Source organism: Anoplopoma fimbria, chromosome 13, assembly GCF_027596085.1.
Source record: "Anoplopoma fimbria isolate UVic2021 breed Golden Eagle Sablefish chromosome 13, Afim_UVic_2022, whole genome shotgun sequence".
NCBI lineage: Eukaryota > Metazoa > Chordata > Actinopteri > Perciformes > Anoplopomatidae > Anoplopoma > Anoplopoma fimbria.
The window spans coordinates 25,657,253-25,684,245 of record NC_072461.1 but is presented as its reverse complement, the minus strand read 5'-3'; the positions used below and the strand labels follow the sequence as shown (position 1 = coordinate 25,684,245).

The 26,993-nt window shown below is 39.1% G+C and overlaps 4 protein-coding genes across 6 annotated transcripts in view; 3 read left to right on the top strand and 1 right to left on the bottom strand.

Annotated features, from left to right (window-relative positions):
* Positions 1 to 1,421: 1,421 nt before the first annotated feature.
* On the top strand, positions 1,422 to 2,709 carry LOC129101694 (eotaxin-like). Its single transcript, XM_054611598.1, has 4 exons — positions 1,422 to 1,562; positions 1,701 to 1,815; positions 1,938 to 2,051; positions 2,183 to 2,709. The coding sequence occupies exons 1-3, from the start codon at positions 1,502 to 1,504 to the stop codon at positions 2,044 to 2,046; spliced, it is 285 nt and encodes a 94-aa protein (XP_054467573.1). The 5' UTR covers positions 1,422 to 1,501; the 3' UTR covers positions 2,047 to 2,051; positions 2,183 to 2,709.
* A 2,401-nt stretch (positions 2,710 to 5,110) lies between these two features.
* LOC129101635 (eotaxin-like) lies at positions 5,111 to 6,404 on the top strand. 2 transcript variants are annotated; one of them, XM_054611523.1, is made up of 5 exons: positions 5,111 to 5,256; positions 5,395 to 5,509; positions 5,632 to 5,695; position 5,822; positions 5,878 to 6,404. In XM_054611523.1, the coding sequence occupies exons 1-5, from the start codon at positions 5,196 to 5,198 to the stop codon at positions 5,940 to 5,942; spliced, it is 306 nt and encodes a 101-aa protein (XP_054467498.1). In that variant the 5' UTR covers positions 5,111 to 5,195; the 3' UTR covers positions 5,943 to 6,404. The 2 variants fall into 2 exon arrangements, with proteins under 2 accessions (XP_054467498.1, XP_054467497.1); XM_054611522.1 differs by lacking the exon at position 5,822 and having other exon boundaries at positions 5,116 to 5,256; positions 5,632 to 5,745.
* A 6,833-nt stretch (positions 6,405 to 13,237) lies between these two features.
* LOC129101278 (C-C motif chemokine 19-like) lies at positions 13,238 to 15,990 on the top strand. Its single transcript, XM_054611021.1, has 4 exons — positions 13,238 to 13,418; positions 14,835 to 14,958; positions 15,052 to 15,166; positions 15,574 to 15,990. The coding sequence occupies exons 1-4, from the start codon at positions 13,355 to 13,357 to the stop codon at positions 15,604 to 15,606; spliced, it is 336 nt and encodes a 111-aa protein (XP_054466996.1). The 5' UTR covers positions 13,238 to 13,354; the 3' UTR covers positions 15,607 to 15,990.
* A 5,075-nt stretch (positions 15,991 to 21,065) lies between these two features.
* rusc2 (RUN and SH3 domain containing 2) overlaps positions 21,066 to 26,993 on the bottom strand; it is a 41,074-nt gene continuing 35,146 nt past the window's right edge. For both annotated transcript variants that reach the window (XM_054611000.1, XM_054611001.1), the window contains exons 9-12: positions 26,378 to 26,424; positions 25,214 to 26,261; positions 24,937 to 25,107; positions 21,066 to 24,031 (exon numbers count right to left, since the gene is read on the bottom strand). In XM_054611000.1, the coding sequence (XP_054466975.1) occupies positions 23,824 to 24,031; positions 24,937 to 25,107; positions 25,214 to 26,261; positions 26,378 to 26,424 (1,474 nt within the window). In that variant the 3' untranslated portion in view covers positions 21,066 to 23,823. The remainder of the gene's footprint in view (positions 24,032 to 24,936; positions 25,108 to 25,213; positions 26,262 to 26,377; positions 26,425 to 26,993) is intronic.

The following is a 26,993-nucleotide window of genomic DNA, read 5'->3' as shown; positions in this document are numbered from 1 at the left end:
CCCCCTTGAGATAAACAGAAGTGGTGCAGCCTGTATACATTCCATGAAAAATCCCCCAAATGACACTGTAACCGCGGCGAGACCAAATGTGGGATTGTTACCAAAAAGACAAGATTGAGACAAATGAAGATAAAGATCAGATATATCTTGGTTCAGAGCACAACCTGTCACTTCCTTTAAATTCAGATTTATATCTCACTCTAGATGGGCCTAAAGTCCTCAAAGTCCAAAACCAAACACTTCAATTATCTTCAGGGCTACCACTTCAACTTCCAGCGCTTTCTCATTAGTACTAGTACTTACATCTTAGTGTTCAACTGAGACTTCATTTGATTTCACTTTGACTGACACTTCAGTTCCTTTCAACGCTGACACTGAAACAAACACTTCAGCTCATCAAGCGCTTCAACTTCAAATGAAACTCTCGTGCAGGATGTCTCAGGTCAAGTTTCAGATAACAAAGGAAAGAGCTTTATTTATCCTGAAAGCAAATTCTTGTGCCGGAGACTGATAAAAGATAACAACAGAAGAATAAGATTAAGAAGTAAAACTGAAACCAGTGCAAAATAGAATAGCATAAGATAAATATAGGAAAAATTATACTAAAAAAGAAAAAGTAAATACCAACAACATGAGATTATAAAAAGTGTGAAGTGCATAAGAAGTAATACTAACACAAGAGCCTAATAGAAAATAAAACACTTTTGAGGCATCACAGTACCAGTCAAAAGTTTGGACACACCTTCTCATTCAACTGCTTTGAAGAATGTAAAATATAAAACATATTCTGGTTTGTTGAGCATTTGTTTGTTTACCACATAATTCCATATGTGTTTCTTCATAATTTGGATGTCTTCAATATTAATCTACAATGTAGGAAAAAAATAAAATAAAGAAAAATCATTGGATGAGAAGGTGTGTCCAATCTTTTGACTGGTTCTGTATAGAGTCACGTTATTGTCAACCATCAAGTGCCGTGTTTCGATTCCATGCTGTGGAAAACACAAGAAATGTACTGGATTATGAAATAGTGAGGTGAAAAGATTTTGAACATTGGTTCAACATTTTGGGAACTGATGCACAGTTGAACCTAAATCAACAAACAGTGTTTGTTGATTTAAACTTTGTGTGAATATATCTCATTGTAATGCATGCATGGATTGTATGAAACGTTTAAAGTATTTCTCATGAAAGACGAACGTCCTGATAAAGATTCGCCTCAGGGAAGCTTCTGGAAAAGACGTGCAGGAAAAAAACAGTTGGCAAGAACCCAAAGAGAGAGGAGGAGTGAAGAGGTAAATGTTCGGGCAGGTGAGAGGAGAGTCTGTCCCGACGCCAACTTCCATCCCATTTCCAGTCAATGAACTCCCATCTCACTTTCACTTTCCCTCCACAGGCCGTATAAATACACCTGCAGCTCTCCTCCTCACAGCAGCACCTTCACCCTCCTGAAGAGAGACTCTCTGAACCTGAGCTCACAGCCACCAAAGAAACCAGAGACATGTCCTCTACCACTGCAGCTCTCCTCCTGCTGGGAGTCCTCTGTGTTAGCTTTGCATCAGGTGAGACTCATACATCTTTTGTTTTCATGGCTTTTGCATCCATCTGTCTGTTGATTTCATCCTCCAGTTTTTATACATTTGTCTGACACACACCTGCTCTCCCTGATGATGACTTTGTGTCTCTTCGTCCTCCTGCAGCTGAGATCGCGGTGGACTGCTGTCTGACGGTCACTGAGAGGCGCATGCCGCTCAACATCCTCCAGAGCTACACCCTTCAGGAAGCTGGGAAAGGATGCAAAATCAGCGCTACTGGGTAAGAAGCAACAAATATTCACAGAGTGTTATATTAAATAGGCAAAAGGAATCTTTCTTCAGATCATTTAGTAATAGTCATCAGTCTAATCTAACTCATCTGTCTCTCATCTGCTTCCACAGATTCATCACAAAGGTTGGAAAGACTCTGTGCGTCTCCCACCCTAACGACAAACAATGGGTGAAGGTCTACATCAAACATCTGGATGAGAACAGACCAAGACCTCAATAAATCAGGTAAATATCAATAAACACTAAATGGTTTCATGCACCTTTTTTTTTCTTTTCTTCATTCATCATCATTCTAATAAAGAGTTTCACTTTAAATGCTTCAACTTTTTGCTGATTGCTGCACTTCCTGTCTGCAGGTGTAGAGAGCAGAGGACTCTGGGAAAAGATGGCTGAAGATCAAGAAGAACCGACTCCAGACTGAGAGAGAGAGAGAGACGTTCAGGATGAAAGGATGAACCCTGATGTTCTGTAGAAGATCAAATCAGTTTGAGAAGATCTTATTTATGATGATTTATGGTTTTGAGCCGTCATGCCGGTGAAATGTACAGTTCTGTGTGTGCTTCCTCTCATTTGTGGAGACTGTTGTGTTAAACTCAATCCTCTTTTTGTTTTATCTCTGTTAGTGAAATAGAAATATAGAGATGTGCCTTGACTTGCCATGAACTAACGTTGACACTTTTGTTTTAATCATAAGACTGTGAAGTGTTTGAGGAAACTTTACAACCAATGATGTTTGAGAAGCTGTGTTTATGTTTTATGATGTAATATTTCAGTGAGTTTGCTGTTTTAGTGACAACTTGTACAAAATGTTGAGATGATGTGTGTTAAAACTCATGTTAAGAGATATTCTAAAATAAAGTTTTATATTATTTTTTAACTTCTAGTTGCCGTCTTTCATTCAAACTGAAACACATCTGCATCCTCTGCAGAGTTTCTCTAACAAATATGAAAAGATAAACACATTAATAATTCTAAATAAACCATATTTGAAATAGATGCATGCACTTTTTCAGCAGCACTTTGTTGTTAGTGCTCTTAGTAGTAATGTAGGAAATATTTATACAGTTATGAACATTAAATCTTCTTCACATTGTGGTGATTAATGTAACAGCAGGCTGACAGGATCAGTCCAGTGATTCATGAATGAACATAGGCTCACTGGCAGGTCCAGAGAGGCCGACAGCTAAAGGCCTATGAGTGTATTTATACTTCATTTTGTTGTCTCAGTAAAATAATAAAGTTTAATCTAATCTAAAACCAAAAACTGAGCATGAGCATATCAGCAGAGTAACAGTTAATATTTTCAGAAAACAGAAATGATGCTCTGCCTCAGACGCTCCTTTCAAACCTGCAACTGACATTTTAACAGCTTTCAGTAATCATTCATCTTTTCAATAATCCAAAGTCAATAGAAAAATACCTTTTGCTTTATGTTGAGGGAACCAGTGAGATGATAACTTCCTGGTTGCTCTACAAAAATAAATCATCCTGCAACACTTTATCACTTCCTACATTTCTACACACTGGCCCTTAAACATTTCAGACATAATATAGTCACATTGTTATTAACTATTAAGAGTTGTTTCTCAATTCCATACTGTGAACTAAATGTGAACCATAGATTTTATACTTGTCCCAACAACTGTTCAGCTCATTTTCACTGGCAAGACTACAATTTCTAAGGAAAGCGCGAATTCATTGGATTGTCAAATAGTGAGGAGTAAAGAATGTTGACACCAAATATTAGGAACTGATGCACAGTTGAACATAAATGAACAAGCAGTATTTGTTGATTTAAACTTTGTGTGAATATATCTCATTGTAATGCATGCATGGATTGTATGAAGCGTTTAAGGTATTTCTCATGAAAGACGAACGTCCTGATAAAGATTCACCTCAGGGAAGCTTCTGGAAAAGACATGCAGGAAAAACAAACAAAGTATTATTGCGCATGCTATATTCTAAGTAATATTGCACAATGTTGGAAAAGTGATACCGCACAAGACATACAGGTTATTGTGTCTGATGTCTCAGTTTGCAGAAGACAGACGAGTCACACTTTTGCACTTCTGGTTCTCTCGTCTTAAGGTCAATGGGTTTTTTGAAAGTGTTATAGGGTATGATGTCTGAAATAAGGTCTGTGATTAACAAAAGCTTATGAAGTTTTGTTCTACACTATAAAATATGCCAGTAAATACCCCTTTTTTGTATATTTCGAAGCTTTTACGTGTCTTAAAAAAGGAGTTTACTAACAAAGGGCTGAATGAGACGTTTGCTCCTACAGCCTTGTTTTGTGAACTCGCGCTCATGTGACCGTGGTGTACGCCATTTATGGCTTAATTATTTTACTGCTGCCAATTGCATTGCATCCATGCTTCCAAAATCATGATAGTGGTGTTAATTTGTGAAGAACAAACATGTAAGTATCATAAACTTGTGTTCGCCACGGAGCTTATCATCTGCAATAATCCAAAATACGATAGAGGAATACCATTAGCCTTTTGTTGAGGGAACCAGTGAGATGATAACTTCCTGGTTTGTCTACAAAAATATGTCATCCTGCAACACTTTTGAGGCATCACAGTAGCAGTCAAAAGTTTGGACACACCTTCTCATTCAACTGCTTTGAAGAATGTAAAATATAAAACATATTCTGGTTTGTTGAGCATTTGTTTGTTTACCACATAATTCCATATGTGTTCCTTCATAGTTTGGATGTCTTCAATATTAATCTACAATGCAGAAAAAAAATAAAATAAAGAAAAATCATTGGATGAGAAGGTGTGTCCAATCTTTTGACTGGTTCTGTATGTAGTCACGTTATTGTCAACCATCAAGTGCCGTGTTTCGATTCCATGCTGTGGAAAACACAGAATCCAAGAAATGTACTGGATTATGAAATAGTGAGGTGAAAAGATTTTGAACATTGGTACAACATTTTGGGAACTGATGCACAGTTGAACCTAAATAAACAAACAGTATTTGTTTATTTATACTTTGTGTGAATATATCTCATTGTAATGCATGCATGGATTGTATGAAGCGTTTAAAGTATTTCTCATGAAAGATGAACGATAAAGATTCGCCTCAGGGAAGCTTCTGGAAAAGACATGCAGGAAAAAAACCGTTGGCAAGAACCCAAAGAGAGAGGAGGAGTGAAGAGGTAAATGTTCGGGCAGGTGAGAGGAGAGTCTGTCCCGACGCCAACTTTCATCCCATTTCCAGTCAATGAACTCCCATCTCACTTTCACTTTCCCTCCACAGGCCGTATAAATACACCTGCAGCTCTCCTCCTCACAGCAGCACCTTCACCCTCCTGAAGAGAGACTCTCTGAACCTGAGCTCACAGCCACCAAAGAAACCAGAGACATGTCCTCTACCACTGCAGCTCTCCTCCTGCTGGGAGTCCTCTGTGTTAGCTTTGCATCAGGTGAGACTCATACATCTTTTGTTTTCATGGCTTTTGCATCCATCTGTCTGTTGATTTCATCCTCCAGTTTTTATACATTTGTCTGACACACACCTGCTCTCCCTGATGATGACTTTGTGTCTCTTGGTCCTCCTGCAGCTGAGATCGCGGTGGACTGCTGTCTGACGGTCACTGAGAGGCGCATGCCGCTCAACATCCTCCAGAGCTACACCCTTCAGGAAGCTGGGAAAGGATGCAAAATCAGCGCTACTGGGTAAGAAGCAACAAATATTCACAGAGTGTTATATTAAATAGGCAAAAGGAATCTTTCTTCAGATCATTTAGTAATAGTCTGCAGTCTAATCTAACTCATCTGTCTCTCATCTGCTTCCACAGATTCATCACAAAGGTTGGAAAGACTCTGTGCGTCTCCCACCCTAACGACAAACAATGGGTGAAGGTCTACATCAAACATCTGGATGAGAACAGACCAAGACCTCAATAAATCAGGTAAATATCAATAAACACTAAATGGTTTCATGCACCTTTTTTTTTCTTTTCTTCATTCATCATCATTCTAATAAAGAGTTTCACTTTTAAATGCTTCAACTTTTTGCTGATTGCTGCACTTCCTGTCTGCAGGTGTAGAGAGCAGAGGACTCTGGGAAAAGATGGCTGAAGATCAAGAAGAACCGACTGCAGACTGAGAGAGAGAGAGAGACGTTCAGGATGAAAGGATGAACCCTGATGTTCTGTAGAAGATCAAATCAGTTTGAGAAGATCTTATTTATGATGATTTATGGTTTTGAGCCGTCATGCCGGTGAAATGTACAGTTCTGTGTGTGCTTCCTCTCATTTGTGGAGACTGTTGTGTTAAACTCAATCCTCTTTTTGTTTTATCTCTGTTAGTGAAATAGAAATATAGAGATGTGCCTTGACTTGCCATGAACTAACGTTGACACTTTTGTTTTAATCATAAGACTGTGAAGTGTTTGAGGAAACTTTACAACCAATGATGTTTGAGAAGCTGTGTTTATGTTTTATGATGTAATATTTCAGTGAGTTTGCTGTTTTAGTGACAACTTGTACAAAATGTTGAGATGATGTGTGTTAAAACTCATGTTAAGAGATATTCTAAAATAAAGTTTTATATTATTTTTTAACTTCTAGTTGCCGTCTTTCATTCAAACTGAAACACATCTGCATCCTCTGCAGAGTTTCTCTAACAAATATGAAAAGATAAACACATTAATAATTCTAAATAAACCATATTTGAAATAGATGCATGCACGTTTTCAGCAGCACTTTGTTGTTAGTGCTCTTAGTAGTAATGTAGGAAATATTTATACAGTTATGAACATTAAATCTTCTTCACATTGTGGTGATTAATGTAACAGCAGGCTGACAGGATCAGTCCAGTGATTTATGAATGAAAAGTATTATTGCGCATGCTATATTCTAAGTAATATTGCACAATGTTGGAAAAGTGACACCGCACAAGACATACAGGTTATTGTGTCTGATGTCTCAGTTTGCAGAAGACAGACGAGTCACACTTTTGCACTTCTGGTTCTCTCGTCTTAAGGTCAATGGGTTTTTTGAAAGTGTTATAGGGTATGATGTCTGAAATAAGGTCTGTGATTAACAAAAGCTTATGAAGTTTTGTTCTACACTATAAAATATGCCAGTAAATACCCCTTTTTTGTATATTTCGAAGCTTTACGTGTCTTAAGAAAGGAGTTTACTAACAAAGGGCTGAATGAGACGTTTGCTCCTACAGCCTTGTTTTGTGAACTCGCGCTCATGTGACCGTGGTGTACGCCATTTATGGCTTAATTATTTTACTGCTGCCAATTGCATTGCATCCATGCTTCCAAAATCATGATAGTGGTGTTAATTTGTGAAGAACAAACATGTAAGTATCATAAACTTGTGTTCGCCACGGAGCTTATCATCTGCAATAATCCAAAATACGATAGAGGAATACCATTAGCCTTTTGTTGAGGGAACCAGTGAGATGATAACTTCCTGGTTTGTCTACAAAAATATGTCATCCTGCAACACTTTTGAGGCATCACAGTAGCAGTCAAAAGTTTGGACACACCTTCTCATTCAACTGCTTTGAAGAATGTAAAATATAAAACATATTCTGGTTATTTGAGCATTTGTTTGTTTACCACATAATTCCATATGTGTTCCTTCATAGTTTGGATGTCTTCAATATTAATCTACAATGTAGAAAAAAATAAAATAAAGAAAAATCATTGGATGAGAAGGTGTGTCCAAACTTTTGACTGGTTCTGTATATAGTCACGTTATTGTCAACCATCAAGTGCCGTGTTTCGATTCCATGCTGTGGAAAACACAGAATCCAAGAAATGTACTGGATTATGAAATAGTGAGGTGAAAAGATTTTGAACATTGGTACAACATTTTGGGAACTGATGCACAGTTGAACCTAAATAAACAAACAGTGTTTGTTGATTTAAACTTTGTGTGAATATATCTCATTGTAATGCATGCATGGATTGTATGAAGCGTTTAAAGTATTTCTCATGAAAGATGAACGTCCTGATAAAGATTCGCCTCAGGGAAGCTTCTGGAAAAGACATGCAGGAAAAAAACAGTTGGCAAGAACCAAAAGAGAGAGGAGGAGTGAAGAGGTAAATGTTCGGGCAGGTGAGAGGAGAGTCTGTCCCGACGCCAACTTCCATCCCATTTCCAGTCAATGAACTCCCATCTCACTTTCACTTTCCCTCCACAGGCCGTATAAATACCGTAGTTGCCGTCTTTCATTCAAACTGAAACACATCTGCATCCTCTGCAGAGTTTCTCTAACAAATATCAAAAGATAAAACACATAAATATTTCTGAATAATCCGTATTTAAAAAAAAAAGATTCATTTACTTTTTCAGCAGCACTTTGTTGTTAGTGTTCTTATTTATAATGGTGGAAATGCTCATACAGTTATGAACATAACATCTTTATCAGGATCAGTTCAGTGCTTTATTGGTGGAAGACTTGCTGGCAGGTCCAGGTAAGTGTTAAAGATGTGATAAAGATATGATGAAGAAAGCAGCATTCTGGCAGGGAATGAATGGAACTTGTTCGGTCAATGAACTGAAAGAGGGAACAGGTGTGTAGATGTGTGAGGCATTCAGGTGATAAGGAAAAAGCAGGGAAAGTTAGACGGCACCTTGTGGATGCATGGAGAATGACAACAAAGGGAACCTGGGGAATATAGTGTCTGGAGAGGAGGGACAGAAACAAAGAGACCAAATGACTAATCTCTAAAATCACAGATGTGTGTCTCTCTCACAGACATTTTTAAACTCTTTATGAACACTTTCTGTAAATCCACGATCCAATCCCAAGTTCCCCCTGAAGCCTTTAAACACAAAACCCTCAGGGTCTTATCGAAACAGCACTTTGCTGCAACATATCATGTCACCATTGTGGGTATTTATTTCATATTTTTACTTCCTGATTTGAATGTCATCAAGGCTTGCATAAAATGAGGGTTATTTAAAAATATATATATATATCTACTCATTCTTTGTCCAAACTGCTTCAATAACAAAATGTAAATAAATATTTGATGAATAAATCAGTGAGATAAAGTCTATTGCTTTTTTCCTCTGCTTTCATTTGTTTTCTTAATGCTCCATCTTAACAACTTAATATTTTTGTGTAAATGTAATATACCAGCCTGAATTGTGGGTAATTCCCTCTGGCTAAGTCTGAAGAAATGCAGACTCACAGAAAGTGCTCATAAAGGGCCTGATAATGTCTGTGAGAGTCCTCAAACACTCACAGTCAGTGAGTCCCTGAGTGTTGGGATTGGGCCATGATGTCTGCAGACTTTGCCAGAGGGAATTACCCACAATTCATAGCGTTATGACGTTAAAAACAGGTATACTAGGGGAAGCCCAGAGGTGTGGAAAAAGGGTGAAACACATGAACCATAGAACACACCTTGTTTATCCATAGACCATTTCTTTCATTTCGTTATGAAAGATGTTTTGCAAAAATCTAGTAAATAGATTATAATGGCAATAAACTCCTGTCTCAGAGGGAAAATATCCACAATTGTGCATAACATGTTGTGATGTTGTCAAGGCCACGTGATATGTCTGTCCTGTTCGTATTTTACATATCGGGAACACTGGACCATTCTTTATAAAAAAGGAAAGTAGATAAAGCTTTCCCACAATTCCTTTCAGCAGCTGTGTTTTTCTTGAGCTCTCTCAAACCCCCTGTGATCCTTTCCATTGAGGGAATTGCCACAGCACATCAGCTGTTGACTTCTGTGAGTCGCAGGATGGCAGAAGCCACATGCAGAAAATACAGCAGGAATCTCGATTTCTTTACTTTGAAAGTTTAAATGGGCAAATATAGAATGTAAAGCTTAAAACGAATCAATTTGATCTTTTAAAGACCAGAGTAAAGCAATACATTAAGTCAATTTTCCTCACTCTCTTTAGTTAGCAGCCATATTTTGTTATTAAAGGGAAGTTTGAGGTATTTGACGTAGAGATTTAAGGAATACCGAGTTTATATTAAGGGCTGTTAATAGGCATCAACTATTTTCTCTGTCACATTGACCTTTGTTTTTGCTTTATTCACTTTTTTTATTTAGGTCAGATTTAAGGTAGCCTTTCCTGCTATATGTATTGAGCTTTGATTTATTTGTTTGTCAAACAATAATCAAATACATTTTAAACTATAAAACTACTTTCTTTGTGTGACACGATATATTAAAACAAGCCTGATTCAGGTTTAAAGACATGATTAAAGGGTTGTCTTCTTATTTCTACATATTGTGAGTGATGATTTGATATTAACTCCTGACATTTATGAGAATACGCTGTTATTGAACGATAACAGGAAGTCCTTCCAACTTCATTTGACCATTTGGCATTCTCATGAGTCTCTGGGCTCGCAGCCACAAATAGTCCTTGAGGCCAAAGAACAAGGCTCTTAATGTCCTGCGTCCTGCGGAGTTTCCCACAATAAATGCGGGATGCGTTGGGTCACCACAGACCAGCCAAAAATAAGACACAACTATTAGTAGTATTTATTTAGAACTTAATTTATCTGGAAAGATTTGCTGCAGAAGTCATTTTTAAGCAAATCACAGCAAAATGCACTGCTAAATACCAAAAGTACTCATATGATTTTTTGAGCATAATATTCTTTAATATATATTATTGGATTATTATGACGGTTCCATTGTTGCTAGGTAACATTTGAATATTGCAGCCGGATAAGGTTAATTTACTCTATATTAAAAAGACATAAAGTACAATATTTTACATTGAAATGTAGTGAAGAACAAGACATAATGTCTCATAAAGTTGAAGTGTGGAAGTACCACAAATTTGTACGGTACTTCAGTAGTTATTTACAGTAGCAGTCAAAAGTTTGGACACACCTTCTCATTCAACTACTTTGAAGAATCTAAAATATAAAACATATTCTGGTTTGTTGAGCATTTGTTTGTTTACCACATAATTCCATATGTGTTCCTTCATAGTTTGGATGTCTTCAATATTAATCTACAATGTAGAAAAAAATAAGAAAAACCACTGAATGAGAAGGTGTGTCCAAACTTTTGACTGGTACTGTATATATATATATATAGCTTTTTGTACAACATATACAAAAAGTTACTTTTAGTTGGAATCAGTGCTAAAGTTAGCAGCTGCTTGCTCGCTTTCTGAGATGACAGAAACAACCACGACAAACACGATGGATTTCCCCAAATGTTGAATGTTGTAAAGAGACAGATGTCCTTAATCCCCTACTCTACATAAACATTGCCATTTGTGGTTGCTAGAAAAAGGGCATAAATTTGTATACTATACACGGCTTCGACTACCAGAGAAGTATTTTGAAGTAACTAGCAGTGTTAATATTCAGAAGTCAAACACTGCGGTGGGGAACAAACACTCTTAGCTTTAATCCAACTAGTTGAATGTCAGGTGGGGGTTGCTTGATGTGCAAATGGGGTTGTAAAACTAAAATAGAAAGAGATTAAGACAGCTCCAATCAGCATTTATGATTATGGGTTGGTTTTATGGAGCATTTAAGCGTCTTTCAGCTTTAGAAATTGCTTGGGTTTTGCGGGGCTGCAATTTAGCTAACTTGGCTCACTCTCATCGATATTGCAACAAGAACCTGCAAAACACTAAATGGTAAAAAATACAAAGTTAACGTCTATCTTGGGAACCATTTAGCTGCTTAACAGCCACGTGGTTTTGAGACCAGACTGAAAGTAAAAGAGAGTGAATATATTGGATGGAAAAGTATGTTTTCTTTAACCATCCGCAAAGACTACACCGTCAACACAAGGCATGGAGGAGAGGACAGCAGAGGTTGTAAAAATGTGAATAGCAAAATATATAAATAGCACATGGAGCCTCCATTTTTTTGGATATATAGATTCCATTGTTTGGCAATTTTTGTTAAATAAATTCAACTTGCGTTTTTTTATTTTTTTTATGATTTATGGCATTGTAACTGTGTCATACTGCACAAAATACATTTTTTAGTTCTCTCTACTTCTAGCCATGGTTTTGCTGTTTCCATAAAGGTGCAGGTATTTTATATTGCAGTGAAAATCAATGCAAACACAGAGAAAATGTTACAGAAGCAAAAAAAACGCTTCAGGGAAGGTAAAACATGTCCTTTCCTGTCGACCCAGCATGTTGATATGTAATGACATGCTTGGTCTTCAAACACTTGACAAGGACCGACAGGTTTTCCAGGCGACACCTCAGTTCCATCATTTTTTCGTTTTCCTGTAAATGCTTTCAGCAGGGGAATTCCAAGAGAGTAAATACAGCCGACAGATAAGGCAAATATCCAGCAAGGCATTTACAAGAAAGTGAAACTCTGTCTGTAAACAATCCACTGGTACAAACAGCTTGTGTCTGAACAGTTCAGCGCCTGATGATGCAATAAGGTCAGCCAGAGAAAGTAATCTGGTGGCATACATATTTAACAAAAGGTCTCTTTAGAGACCACAGTCCTGTCAGACTGTTGCCAAGTTCTGCAAAACAGTAGGTGGGGAAGAGAAAGTTGCTCTTTACAACATGTGTTGGTGTCAGTTTCACTAGAATCTATGTTTTGCTACAGATATGTCTCAACTTTTCCATGGGATTAAACCAACAAGGAAGTACCGTCAAATTGTGTAATAATGCAAGTGTTTCTTCCTACTTTGATGCTGTGTGATTGTATTAAGAATCAAATGTGTGAAACCACAGAAGTTACAGTCAAGTTTGTTGCTAAACATTGAATTATCAAACAAAATCTGAGATCAAATTGCTGCTGTAAGCAGCACTGTTTATCATATGAGGCTAGATTTAAAGAGTCGATCCCACTGAGTTTTTCTCAAAAGAATACTTACGATAAAGGCCTGAAATATTCATAAATGCTCCCATGGGGCACATAAAATCAGATCATGGTTATCTTATCTAGTTATTTAAGGCTTGTCTACAATGAAGTATACGTTTTAGTTAAAAGTTAAAAGCCACACGCCTAGAATGATTATATTTCCATTTGGTGAATGGTCAATGTGTGTGTGTGTGTGTGTGTGTGTGTGTGTGTGTGTGTGTGTGTGTGTGTGTGTGTGTGTGTGTGTGTGTGTGTGTGTGTGTGTGTGTGTGTGTGTGTGTGTGTGTGTGTGAAGGTTAAACCACAAACTGCTTGTGTTTGTTCAGAGATTAGAAGAAGTGTGCCGGTGGCCTGACTCAATGTGTGAATAACTGTTCCTGTTACCTTGGAAGGAGGAGGTCTGAGGAGTGCTGGGAACTGAAATAAGAGCTGGTAAAATATATACAAGGGAGGGAGTTCATGATGGACTCTGAGTGTAGTGACCGAGAGGGCGAGACAAGGAGGAGGAGGAGGTGGAGGAGGAGGAGGTGGGGCAGGGGAAATTAAAAATGAAAGTGACTGGACATCACCTTCTGAGAGTATATAAGAGCAGCTAAAACCACACAAAGAGGCAGAATCCTCACCTCCTTCAACCACAGCAGGTGCCGAAAGGAAGAACAGGCTCAGCCAATCAGCCTCCAGAGAAACGAAGAGACGACCTCGCCAGCTCAGAGACCAGACATGGCATCGTGGGGTGAAGCCAAGCTCTTCTTCTGCCTCCTCTTCATCACCTGCTGCTGCACAAGTAAGTTTATTTCCAGGTTACAGTGATGCTTTTAATCTTCTGTTTATGATATGAGTCAGTGAAAAAGAGACAACAGGATGTAATTTATCAGAACTAATCCTATCTGGAACGGCTCCAAAAGGAAAATACTTCAATGTTTGCTATGTTTGAGGTTTAAATACACACATCTGTGGGTTTTCCCTTGACTTGATAATCCAGCCATCCATGTTTGGCTGTAAGGTGTCACCTCAATGTAAACAAACTCACTCTCATTTATTTCTTTAAGTTCTTCTTGTTATTCCTCAAGTTTCAAATTACAAGGTTTACAGTCTGTGCATACAATCATTTGACTTTTAATCCAGATAAGAAAAATACTCCATTAAAGACCCTTTAAGATGCTTAAAAAATAGCTGCAGTGGAACTACAAAAATGAAGAAACAGCATGACATATGAAGTAAAGTACAATGTAAAAGATATGATAGAAAGTAAATGTTAAATAACTTTTAAGTAAAGTCAAATATCTGCTTTAATACCGACATCCATGCAGCATTTGTATAACCAGAGATAAGTAAACAGAGCGAGGTTGTGTTCAGGGCGTGCTGCTGGTATTCCCCTCACCGCGGGGTTACTTCATAGTAGGTAAAAGATTAATTGCTGGAAATCCCAGTCAGGTAACAATAAAACCAGTGAGGCAACTTTCATTGTGACAAAGATGACACAGCGCCGTGTGTGCAGGAATTTGCTTGAGCAAGGCTCTTAACCTCCGATTTGTTCCATTAATTACCTCCTGCTGTGGGTTTATTTTATTTTATTGCACTTTTATCTGTTTGTTTTTTTCACTCAAGCTTTTATGATGTCAAGATTCAGGAGGCTAAAGATCATTTAAATGCTTTATTGCAGGTTGATCCAAATATTACACCAAAAACAATATCAAGAAGAAGGCACACATATGATGAATGGATGCTTCTAAATCAAGATTGATTGAGTACAACTAAACATTTTCAACGTTGCATCATGTGACCGAAAACATCCATATATTCATGAACTTAAAGGGCCATTGTGTATCGTTTCAGGGGAAAAGGGAAAAATAATATTCTAAACTATGTTTGCCACATGCACAACACTAATAAACACAAAAAGACAACAAATTAAAATAAAAATGTAGCAAAGTTCATGGGAGCGTCCGGCCTCCGTGGTCACCATTTAGCAAAAATATGGCTTAATGAAAATTAATGAATTTACTAAACTGCATTGCTGGTTTCATAAATGTCTAAACATTTTGATACTCGTTTCCTGCTATAAAAATGTGTCATTATTGTAATTGATTTTTACTGATATGGATTCAAGCTGTTGTCTGTTAAGAAGTAGACTGTTCATCTTCATAGATTCTGCAGAGGAGTGTTGCTTTATGCTAAACTGATCTTCTCTGTCTTTCAGTGACGTCAGCTGAGGTTCCCAGGGACTGCTGCTTGAGCGTCAAAAACAAAGAGGTTAAAAAAATTCTGGTTGTAGACTACAGTCGACAGATCAGCGGAGGTGGCTGCTCTATTGATGCCACAGTGTAAGTTCAGGACCCACGGTGCACAAATACACTGAAAACCTTTGCAAGTTATCGTATCTCGCTCTGACTCCAGATGATTTGATGTTCTTGCAGTTTGGTGACCCGAGGTGGAAGGAAACTCTGTGTGCCTGCTGATGAAAGCTGGATCCAGGCTGTGATGAAGCATGTGGACCACCTAAAGAAACGCTGCAAGAGTGTCCAATACAAGGTACCATGTCTCTACTACTGCAATGTTGGAAACTTGTAGGACATAATTGAAATTGAATTAAATTAAATAAAAAATACGACGCACACCTGCCAACTTTATCAACACTTCTTGAGATTAATTGGAAAAGGAGCTGAATTTGAAAAAGAAAGTAGTTTATAATCCTTAAGAGTGGTACAAAATTGCAGTAAAATCTCAGTCTGTTTCAAGCCTCATTGAGTTGAAGTGCAGTGTGTTGCAAGTCATTTAACTGTGAAACCGCATCTGCCGCAACCGGCTTTGAGTCATGAAGTTGTACAGACGCCAAGCAGACAGTATGACTTATCATCATCACTCTGGGGCAGGAGCTTCAGTTTGAAGCAGTGACGACATTATTGGCTTTCTTTTCTAAAATATTTGTGCGTCTACAGGGCCAACACTGCAAGGGAGTGATTCACGAGTAAACATTTGAGCGACCTGCGACCCCTTCAGCCAAAGAGACAACGGAGCCAGAGAGGACCACTGCCAGTCAGCGAAGAAAAAGGGGCAAATCAAATCAAATCAATAAATAAATAAATTATATTGAGTCCTATGACTACATAGAGATTAATCTATTCTACCATTATATTTTATAAAGTTATGTTTGAGTCACCATGAAAATTTGAAGGATTATTATATATTTTTTTTATCTGTTTTTCAAGGACCAAAAATGTGAAAGTTTGTAAGAGTGTGTTGCTGCTCACTAAGCTAACTGTGAACAAATTAACTACTCAGGCAGTTTGTTTGTTGTATAAATTTGTTTTGGAGGTTATTGACTTTTTTCAAAATTAAAGCCTTGTTTTTCTAAATCCTGAGCTTGTCTATCATTCTTTGTCGACGACACCATTCACTCTGTTGGGAGTAAAAATTTGTAAATTATCCATATTCTCCTTTTTGTTTCCTTTGGATCCCACCACAGCTGCAAAGCATTATGGGTTTCATTTTAAGGTTTAGTTTGTTTAGGTTTACAACGCAACCTTAACATGATGTTTATTAGCTTTTCAGTAATCTGTCATGCTGCCATGATAGAGATTTGACAACCAAGATTGGTGAACAATCTAAAATTCATTATGATTGTCTTTACTGTTATTTCTTGTTTAGAAATAATAAAGAAATGGATAATAAATATTAGCATCAGCACACACACTTCGATCCTAGCATAGGAAAGGAAATATTAACATATTTCTGTATAGTTTAAAGGTTGAATAGAGTAAGTACTGTAGATTTTGGGGATTGAATCCTGCGACATAAAAACACCTCATAAAAACACCTCAGTGTATTCAGTCGATGTCATGGTGGGGGAGTGTTAGGCAACTGGGATGAGAACCAAATGACGATGCAAATGCCAAAATGATGGTATATAGGAGCTTACATGCAGGTGCAGGTAAGCATAAAGACGGACAGGAACAGGGTAACATTCAGGTTCTGGTTGCTTGAAAGCAAAGGTTCAAAGCACATGGCAACTTTGATGAACTGGCAAAGAGTGTGTAGTTGGAAAGGGCCGGCTAAATATCTGCAGGGCTGACGAGGAAAGTGAGAACAGGTGAGCAGGTGAGAGGTCAGGTGACTGGATAGTGTTTTAGGACTGGAGGTAGAGAAGTAATTGCAGGGCAGGAGGAAGTGGCTGGATGGGAGAGTCAGAGGGCATCTGGTGGACGGGAAGATAACGTCAGTGAATTGGTTTAACACTGTAGAACTGCCCACGTCTTAAAAAACATCCCATTTCTGCACAAAAGTATCAGGGCACACCTGTTGTTGCAGCTGTTTCTTCTTGTTCTTTGTTCCAGAATTTACTTATACAACTTCATTTTGTCCAATTCTTTCCCATCAGCCCCAGCTGCACTTTGTGTTCAGTGCTACTTTGGCTCAAAGCACCGCTGTGCCTAAACAAAGCCTCACCATGGCCTTAGGCTGCAGTTATTTAGCATTTTTGCTCAAAAAATCATTATGCCTAAACAAAGACTCAAGGAATCGCTACATGGCTGTAAACTCTTGTTTGATTGGCAATGAGAATGTTAGCATGCAGACATTAGCATGAGCTCAAAGCAACACTGGGCCTAAACAAAGCCTCAAGACTCGTTGTCATGGTTTACTTTTGTTTAATTAGGGAACCCAAGGTGCATTTTGCCTCCCTGATCTAGAATCTTTGACAAACTCTCAATCTACTGAATCCAACACGTTTCCTCACATTATATGATATTGCGCATCAGAACATTTTTTGCAGTAATATTTGACTTTTGAAGTAATCAACAGCTCACTGACACTGTTTCTAACCACAATTTTTATGCATTTATTTGACTTGGCTGGATTTGCTACTTTCTGTCATGAATTAATGAATTCAGTTTGATGGCTTTGTTATTCGTCATGGCCAACTTAGTTTTCATACTTAAACTCATAGATTTTGGGCTTACTGTTATTGTTGTTGGAGACAAACAGCAGTAGGAGCTTGTGGGTAAAGCTTAGTCCTAAACCTTGGGTGAACTGGAACAAAATGATATATAACATCCATCCAGATCTATTTTCTTTGAGCTTTTATGGCTGTTGAAAGGCTGCCAAGTTGGCTTCTTTTGTGAGCTTGCACAACTCTCCTTTCAAAGTAACTTAAAACCTTTTCCAAGCTTAAGGTCGTGGGACGTTAATTGTGCATTGATGGGGATTTGTATACATAACATACAGAAAAAAGGACAACAATACATGAATGGTGAGATAGATTTCGACAAAAGCGCATTTATAGGCTGCTAAATGTACTGTAACCTTGATATTTGGAGGAGGTATCATAAGATAGGTAAAATGCCTTGCTCAAGTCAACAGTGTTTGTTAAAGGGACGAATGATATTTCAGTTGACCAGCAGGTTGACCTCCCCTGACCTCGATATTCCCACCACTTCTACAGACCTATTTATTCAGGTCATATTTAATCTGGGAAAGGAAAAAGGGCGTCACCTTTTGAACTTTTTAATCCTCCTTTACACTTCCTGGATAAATAAAGGTTAGGTTTCACATGTAAGTGGGATTGGCAGAGCGTCTACAGCGAAAGTGCCATAATTAATGTCTATCTTGTTTACTCAAATGTCGAGCGCACAAGAAGAATCCAAGAAAGTAGTCCCAGCAAGTTATTAGGACCTGTGGAATGAATAAGAATAAGATAAGATAATCCTTTATTAGTCCCACAGCGGGGAAATTTGCAGGATTTCAGCAGCAGAGAGGATAGTGCAAACAAGAGACATAAGTAAAAAACAAGTATTATAAATAAGTAAATAGGTAATAACACAGTAAAGAATAATAAATAAGTAACAAAAACTTAAAAAAATTCACAATAACTAAAATATTATATAAACTTAAAGGTGACATGGTTCATATGAATGAATGGGGGGAAATTTGGGTGGTGTAGTCTCATCATTTCCAGTGTACAGTAACTTCCCCATGTTGCAAAATCCCTCAACTTTCTTCCAGTTGTGAAAAACTGGTTTGAATGAAGCAACTCACCTTTTGGATTTTCATGGAAAGTGTCTTCGTTGTTCTGAGGAATCCAGTTTCTACTTCCCTGGGATGAATGCATGAAAGATGATGAGCCGTGACGCAAACACAAATTGGCAGAATAGTGTGTAAGACATAAGGCAGGTCTGGATGTGCGAGAGGGATTCATGGTAATATCATCAGGTAGTACGATCTCACATCCAGACACAATGCTGTATTGAATTACTCCCATTGAGCAACAAGAGCTTCAGTGAGGTCCAACACTGATGTTGGGAGATCAGGTTTTGGTTCCTAGTCAGTGTTGCACTTAATCCCTGAAGTTGTTGGATGAGGTTGAGATCCGGACTTTTTGCGCAGACCGGTCATGTTCTTCCCGTCAAACTGACAGGAAAGGGATCTACCACAAACTGTATGTGGATCAGCATAGTGTTTGTTGAAAGATTACATGCTCTGTAGTTTAGAAAGTTTAAACATTCTTACACAACCAACTGGATTATCTATAAAATATATATATATATTTTAAGATTTAATTGTTTTAGCAGTTCCTCAAAAGTTGAAAAGAGGGGAAATGGTTGGTTACCTCCAACTACAGCGGGCAAACTGCTCAACACTGGCTTTAAACTACACATATTGGTCTTTTTGTCAATGAACAGTTGATACATCAGATGAGCACTATATTCCCCAAATTGGTGTCTTCTATGTTCATTTCAGAACATTTTTTCTGCACTATATTGAACGGTAACTTTGGTATTTTTCTACCTTGACCCTATTTTCCCTGGTGTTTGTGTCTCAGTGACAAATGGGGACAACACTTTCTGAAATTGGTCCAGTATTGAGGGAGAACACTGCAAAACAGCAACCGTGAAACCAGCTACAAAGCCAAGTGAGCAGCGTTAATGTAACGTTGTGTAAATGTTCACTAAAAGTGCTGTTTTTTGCCACTGAAAGGCTCAGATTGTTATTATAAGAGTCTGACAACTTTATGGAAAGAAAAAAATAAAACCTCTTTCTTTACCTTTCACTTGGTCCCTTTAAATATCATGTTTGCAGCATTTTATGTAACCTTATGTTCCGGCTGATTGAGGCAGTATGAAGTTAACAATAAGTGAAATGTTCAAACCCCCCAAAAATGGCTAAATTTGCTTGTGGTTGAACTACAAATGTAGTCAAAACTCAGCTCTGCTTTGTATCTTTGGGAAGTTTGGAAGCATAATTATAGTTTATATTGTGTTCTATTGGTTTAAACATACAGCTCAATACATATTTTAAATAACGAACGTATAAGTAACCATGACCCGCAATGTTGAGTCAACACAATAACTTTTCAAGACACTTCTGACCTGAGTTAAGAAGTGGATACAGACTGTGAAACACTTAAAACTTTAACGACACAAATAAAGAATAAAGATAAAATACTATTTCTAACACTGTGTGTCTTCACTGTTGTAAATCTGCACAGTGCCAAAGAGACAGATTATGACAAATGAGTGAACTCTAAGCTGATGGTGCTCATCTTTTGAAGCATCAGCTCCATCTGGTGTCTAGAGCCTCCTCACCAGTAGAATTAATGAAGGTATGTAGTATGATAATATTTGAATATTAATACATGAGAGTACATGATGTTTTTGTTTAATTTTGCTATATTTCTCAACTGCAGTAACAATTCAGAAAAAAAGACTTCTGGTCGGTGAAACTGTTTAGGATTTGATAAGGAAATTATCTTCAGAGGAGAAAGTGACTAACTTTCTGTATACTAAATATTAGTTATACTTAACCCAACCCTTATGTGTGTAGGATTAAACACAAGGTAGTTTTGTGTTTCCTGTTGAACAAAGGCTGAAAGGAAACGTATCAACAACACCTTCAAACATAAACTACTTCTCTGCTTTCTTTTTTATCTTGTGTGGTTACTTGTTGTTTTATTATTTTAATGTTTTTTTTGTTCATAGTTTGTGCAGCACTTTGTAACATTGTTAAAATAAGTGCTCTAAAAATAATGTTATTCTATTATTAAATTGTCAAACTTGTGTTGCAACTGCAGGGCACGTGCACTGGTTTCATGTACATGGTGTGATGTATTTTGAGAAAGTAATAGAATAATGTAGGAGCCAATCAGAAAATCTCAATAGGAATGAAAACCCACAACTTTGACATTGTCAAGTCAACAAATGAAGAGTGGATGAGAGAAAAGAGTAAATGTGACCAATGAGTGGATTTTGTTAAGCTGGTAAAAAGTTCATAATTAGTTTTAAACCTTTTTATAGTCATTCTAGAAAATACACAGCCCTCGTTTTCTACATTTCCTACAATCATTTAACAGCCACCGTTTCATTTTTTACACATTTCACTTCAACTGCGTTAAGGACAAAAAAAAAAGACACAGGAGCCGTTTTAAGTTTGTGATCACATGAGCACTTTGTTATTTAACATCCATATTAGTTTGATAATGTCATACGTACACATCATATAGCCTTTAGACACAGAGAGAAGAGCGGCGCCAACGATGCTGAAGGTATTTACAGGCAGCAGGAGGAGGCGGAGTCAGCAGCGAGGGAGAGAGAAAGCAGATAAAAACCAATGAGAGAGAGAGAGAGAAACCACACCGCTGCTCTCTTTCTCTCTGAGGAGCATTTTAAAGCACAACAGTTCAGCAAATCAACATCTGTCTTTCCCTCTTGCCCCCCCCCCCCGAGCCTCTGTGTCTCTCTGTTTTATCATTAGGACCACGTTGTTTCCTTTATGAACCCTGAACAGGATGTCAATGAACAGCAAACTGCCTGGAGAGACCTGAACGACCACCGACTCATCACAGCCTCCATCACAGCCTCCATCACCTCGACAAACTGAAACTAAAGCTTAAACTCACTCTCTGTATTAAACATAAAAATGCGTTATTAAATCTGTATTAACATTCATACATGTAGCTCTAAAGGATTTAAATATATTTACAGTAAATTGCTGAAATGAAATGTTTATAATACATTAAAAAAAAAAAAAACTGTACAATAATGCAACAAACAGAAACTTGAAGCGGTAAAATTATATTTATGTATGGAAGTTTTTCAAAAACTACACAAGCATTCATTTATTAAATAAATGCACACTGATTTTACCATTTTATGATGTGAAGTATTTGGATTGGGCGTCTGTGTACACTCAGATATCCAGGTTTTATGCATATTGCCATCATTTTGTTTCCTCATCATTTCATTTTTGAGCCTAAGGCCTCATTTTACACCTGGGAACGACGACAGGAAGCTCGTACATACGAACGCTGAATGTGTTGGGGTTTCCCTTTAGACTATCACCTGTGAATCATCTCATGACTTTTATTTCTGTCGTCATAAATCTGGGGAAGATTTCTCATTAGACTTACTTCATATACAAAATATAATGTGTGGACAAAAATTAGTATCCAACACTACAAAAATCTCCCTTTTTTTTTTCCTAAAGCGCTTTAAGGCATAGATAAGATTATTTACTTCTCTCTAAATGCATATAACTAATTAAAAATAATAATCCCAACACATTCAAAAAGGCCTCCACACGTCTCCTCAGCTACGCTTTGCTTTCATTGGACATCCTTCCCTGTTTTGTTCTGCACTCGTCCAGTTAGATGCTTCCCTTTGCCACCTGAACGGGTCAATAAATAAATAGAACTCTCCACATGTGTTAGTCATGTTATGCATTTACAGAATGTGCCATTAGATCAGATGCACATGTACAGCTCAGACCGCAGCAAACAGGATTGTGGGTAAAAAAGAAAGATGATTTTAACTTTAAGCTACAATGAGGAACTTTCTCTTTGTGTTGATTTTGGCGCCCCCTGTGGACAAAGGTGGTAATGTTTCTTAGCACCAGAGTCCCTTTAGAAAACTTCTCATTTTACAGCACCAGGTGTCTGACGGTCTGATTTAGCTCAGTCCTGGTTCTGGATCTCCCGTTGCCTCCCTTCCCTCCAGCGGGTCCAGTAATACGGCCCGGGTCTCCAGCAGCTTGGTGTCGGTGTTGACTCCCAGAGAGGAGAAGCTCTGCTCCTGGAGGAGGAGGAGCAGGAGGAGACGCCGCTGCTCTCCGGAGCTCCGACTGCAGGTCAAAGGCTGCAGTAAAGCTGGGTCTGTCCACGGTGGACTGGTCTCTGGTGGATCTGGGTCTGTCCACGGTGGACTGGTCTCTGCTGGAGTCTGAGCTGAAGGAGTTTCTGGTGAACCTGCATGATTTCATCTGGTTTCTCCAGAATCCGACCCGGTGGCTCCGATGACGAGCTTTAAGAATAACTTTATAGAAACAGACGATCTTCTCTCTGATGGTCTGGTTTACTGATGGAGGTCTATAGAGGATCAGGATTCAACTTTGAGTGTTTCAGAACCAGTTAAAAGTTCCTCACAGTAACTTTAAGTAATGTGAGATGGATGTTGATCCATCCCTTCTGTTTTCATACAAACAGGCTTTGAAGAGCAGAGGTGAAATAAAGACAAGTAGAGGATGGAAACAGATTTAAAATTGCCATCTGAACAAACTCCTGTGTGGTTTTATCTACTCTCCCAATAATAATAATAATAATAATAATTAATACGCTGAATCTCTGCAGCTAGAGAAGACGTAGATCAATTGTTACTTTTGCTTTTACATTTGACCAAAAACAGAAAGAACTCACTGGTTTTCTAGGTGAATTTAAAAGATCAATCGGCACCAAGTTAGCAACGGGACGTGAAACAGACGGAGGCGATAACTGACCACTGTGTTGTGGCACAGCGAGGTGGAGGTATGGACAGTACAGCAAAGTGTATCATCATATGTGAAGTTTACCGCCTGCTGAGCGGCCTCCTCATCGTTGTGTCGCAGGTAGAGATGGAGGACAGCAGCAGAGAGAAGCTAGTAGCACAGTTCTGAAGAAGCGTGGAGAGTCTTTGGGTTGTTTCGTCTGGTCTTTTGGTTTTCTGGATGTATGCATGCATACTTGTCTGGTTGTACACTTTAAAGTAGATGTGTGAGTTTGTGCATGCTTCCCTTGCATGTGTCTGTACATCCTCTTCATATTTTATACAATGTTTTTTTTATTCTTTTTGTTTTCGGGAATCATCCCCAATGTGCAGTTTTCTCAAAAACAGTTGTTTGTTTCAGCGGTTTGTCTTCTTCTCCTCCCCTGGCAGCTTTTTTCTGCTTCAACACTGTCCGAGTGCGGCGGCGTCCTGGCTGTCCTCCATGCCTCTGAGGGTGACGTAGATGATGGGGACCAGGCCTCGGGTGGAGCCCAGAGAGCACAGCAGCCAGTCTGGATCGGCCCGGCTCAGGACCCGGAGGACGTCGCCTTTGTTGAAGCTCAGCTGGCCGGGCTCCGTGGCTATGTGGTGACAGAGGGCTCGCACTTCACTGAGGGACGACAGAGGACACGGAGAGAATCTGTTAGTGAGCGGACAGTCCTTATTAGTTATTATAATTAAGTCATTTTTGAAACAAGCATTCCCTTGTTGCAGCTTCTCAATCCTGAGGATTTGTGATTATAATGTGAACATCTTTGGGTTTTGGACTGTTTGTTCTCTATTCTGAAAACCAAATGATTCATCCAATAATCGAAAAAATATTCGATTTAACATCAAAAGTAAAATCAGGCAAATTTTATACTAATAAATATATTAGTATATATTTAATACTTTTCTTTTTTTTTTTTAAATACTTAAAGTCAACATTCTGACCATTCTGATCATCTATTTATTATAATTTTCCATTAAATTAGTGTCCTACACACACTTCCAAAATATAATGATTTTGATGAGTCCTGACCTTTTGATTCTTAAACATGCATATTTCTCTTAAATCAAAGTGACTCATTTTTTTAAAAAAAAAGTCACATTTGTTCTTGAAATCTCGTACAGATATACTGTACTATACCAAGTATATAACTGTATACTTTTTAGATTAGATAGAAAATATTTGATACATCCATTTTGTTGTCGTACTATATTTAGTCTTTGGACACTTGGGAATACTTTTCCAAAATAAAACGGAGTATATTCTAAACACAGTAGTCATCATGTCCCTGAAGACTAGATATAATATAATAAGAAAAACGCACTTTTAATGGTTTGACTGATTTCGTGAATTTCACTTCCACCAAAGTAAAAAAAGAAAAAGGAAAGATAGCGGTTTGTGTTTGAACGTTAAACTCTTTCAAGTCTCTTTAGGAGCTTTTTATTGACTTACAGGGGAGAGCATTATTTGGTTCTTGAAGATAAATGTAATGTATAATTCTTATAGAGCAGAGCACAATGTGTTACCATGGAGACTGTTGTCTGGCTTCAGTCTGTTGGGTTGTCGTTGGCGGAGGTGAGGTTTGGGTGTGAGTGGGCGCTGCTGGAGGCTCCGCCTTCTTCCCGCTGCCTCCTCCGATAGTCTGAGCTACGAGGTCCAGAACAGACCGGTCCAGAGAGAGCCAACCTGACGGAGGCCTGAGAGACAGAAACACAACGTGGAAGTTATTGCAACGATAGATAAACCAAGTTTGGGTAAAAAGGGATTTGTTGCCAAAAGACTCTTTTCTTTATCTTTGCTCACCGGGTCTTCTGAGCTTTTGCTTTCTGCTCAGCTGCCTCAACCCTCGAAGGAGAACCGACGCTGGATCCAAAGAGCCTGCCCCATCGCAGACCTTGTCCCTGTGAGGGGCTCTCCTCCTGGGCTGCAGCTTGAGCTCCAGTCCCTTTAACCTCCGGAGGTTTCGCCTCCCTCTCCTGGTTCAGGACCGAGTCTGGCGGGCTGCCCATCCATGACCGCCTCCCCCTGGACCCGGCTGACTCCCCGCCGGAGCTGCTGCTGCTGCTCTTCCTGCTTCTAAGCCCCTCCCCTTCTTGGCTGGACTCCGCCCCCTCCACCACTCCCTCTCTGGTGGGCGGCAGCTGTTTCTGTCGCCTCTCGGACGACTTCTTCCTTTTCTCCGTCTTGACAAACTTTGAGCCCTCTGCTGATTGGTCGATGTAGACCTGGGAGGACTGCATGAGCTGGTACCACCACCCCGCCTGTTTCTCCTGACGCTGTCGCCCCTCCTCCGCCACATCCTTCACCTTCTCCTTCCTCCCGTCCTTCTCCTGTCTGTCCTCACCGTCTCCTTGGCTCTCTTGTCCCACGCCCTTCATCCTCTGCCCGCTCATCCCCCTCTCCTTCCACTGATTGGCGAACCTGAGCTCCATGCTCTCAGTTGTCGCTCCCTCGCTCCTCAACCTCGTTTTCCCTCCCGCTCCCTCTCTCCTCGACCCGACCCCTTCCATCCTCGGCCACGTCCCCTCTCTTCTAAGCCCGGGCCTCTCTTTCCTCGCCTCCGCCCCGGAGTCTCTGACCATCTCGCCCACGGTGGTGCTCCACCCCCTCATGAGCTGGAAGGTGGAGCGAGTGGACTGGTCGACGCTCTGGCCGGCGGAGCACAGCTGCTCCTTACGGCGGAGGTGCTCCTCCCCCTTTTGGAGGAGGTGCGGTTCGAACAGCAGGTCCAGGTCGAACGGGAGGAGCGACAGCGGCTGCAGCAGGAGGAGGAGCTCCTCGAAGAGCGGCTGGCACGCCCCCTGCGCCAGGGGGAGGAAACCCCACGGGTTGTAGTGTGCTGCTATGATGTCTGAGGAAAGAGAAACAAACGGGAACGAGATTCAGAAGAAGACTTCATGCACGTATGGACATTAAATAACTAGCTAGATATCTGAAGATGGATAAATGATGCCATCTGAGTCTCACCTTCATGTGTGTAGAGGTGATTGAACCAGAACTCCAAAGATTTTAGGCTGAAATATAAGCAGAAGCAAATTGTTTTTAATCACAGCAGCATTCAGCGCTGACATGGTTTAAAATTGATCTGGTAAAATAAAGTCCTCTCAAAGCATAATAAGCTAAAATCATGACTAAATACAATATAATTCAGCCAAAGCCTGTAAGTTTCTAAGCCTACAAAGGGTAAGTGATCAAATCCTGCTATCTGTAAGAATGTGTGCATGTACTTATAAGACACATAGTGAGAGACTCACCCCAGTTTCATCTGGGGATAAAAAAAGGCGGTTACAGTATGAAACATTTACATAGCTTAACTTGAAACATCAGCAGACACTGCAGCAAAGAAAATCTGACAGTGTTACTCATAATTATTTTAAACCTGTAATAACTGAGTCCAATAGTCATTTTTCTTTTAGCTCTGTTTTTGGTCTCAACCACCAATAAATAACTGTGTCTGTCTGCTGTTTGGTGCTGAGCAGGAAGTGTACAGTGAGTCTTTACAGTTTTTTGCCTTTTGTCTGAAAACAACTGAGAGAACTATGAGAGTGAACCAAAATGAAGTTGCAGTTGAAGAGAGAAACTG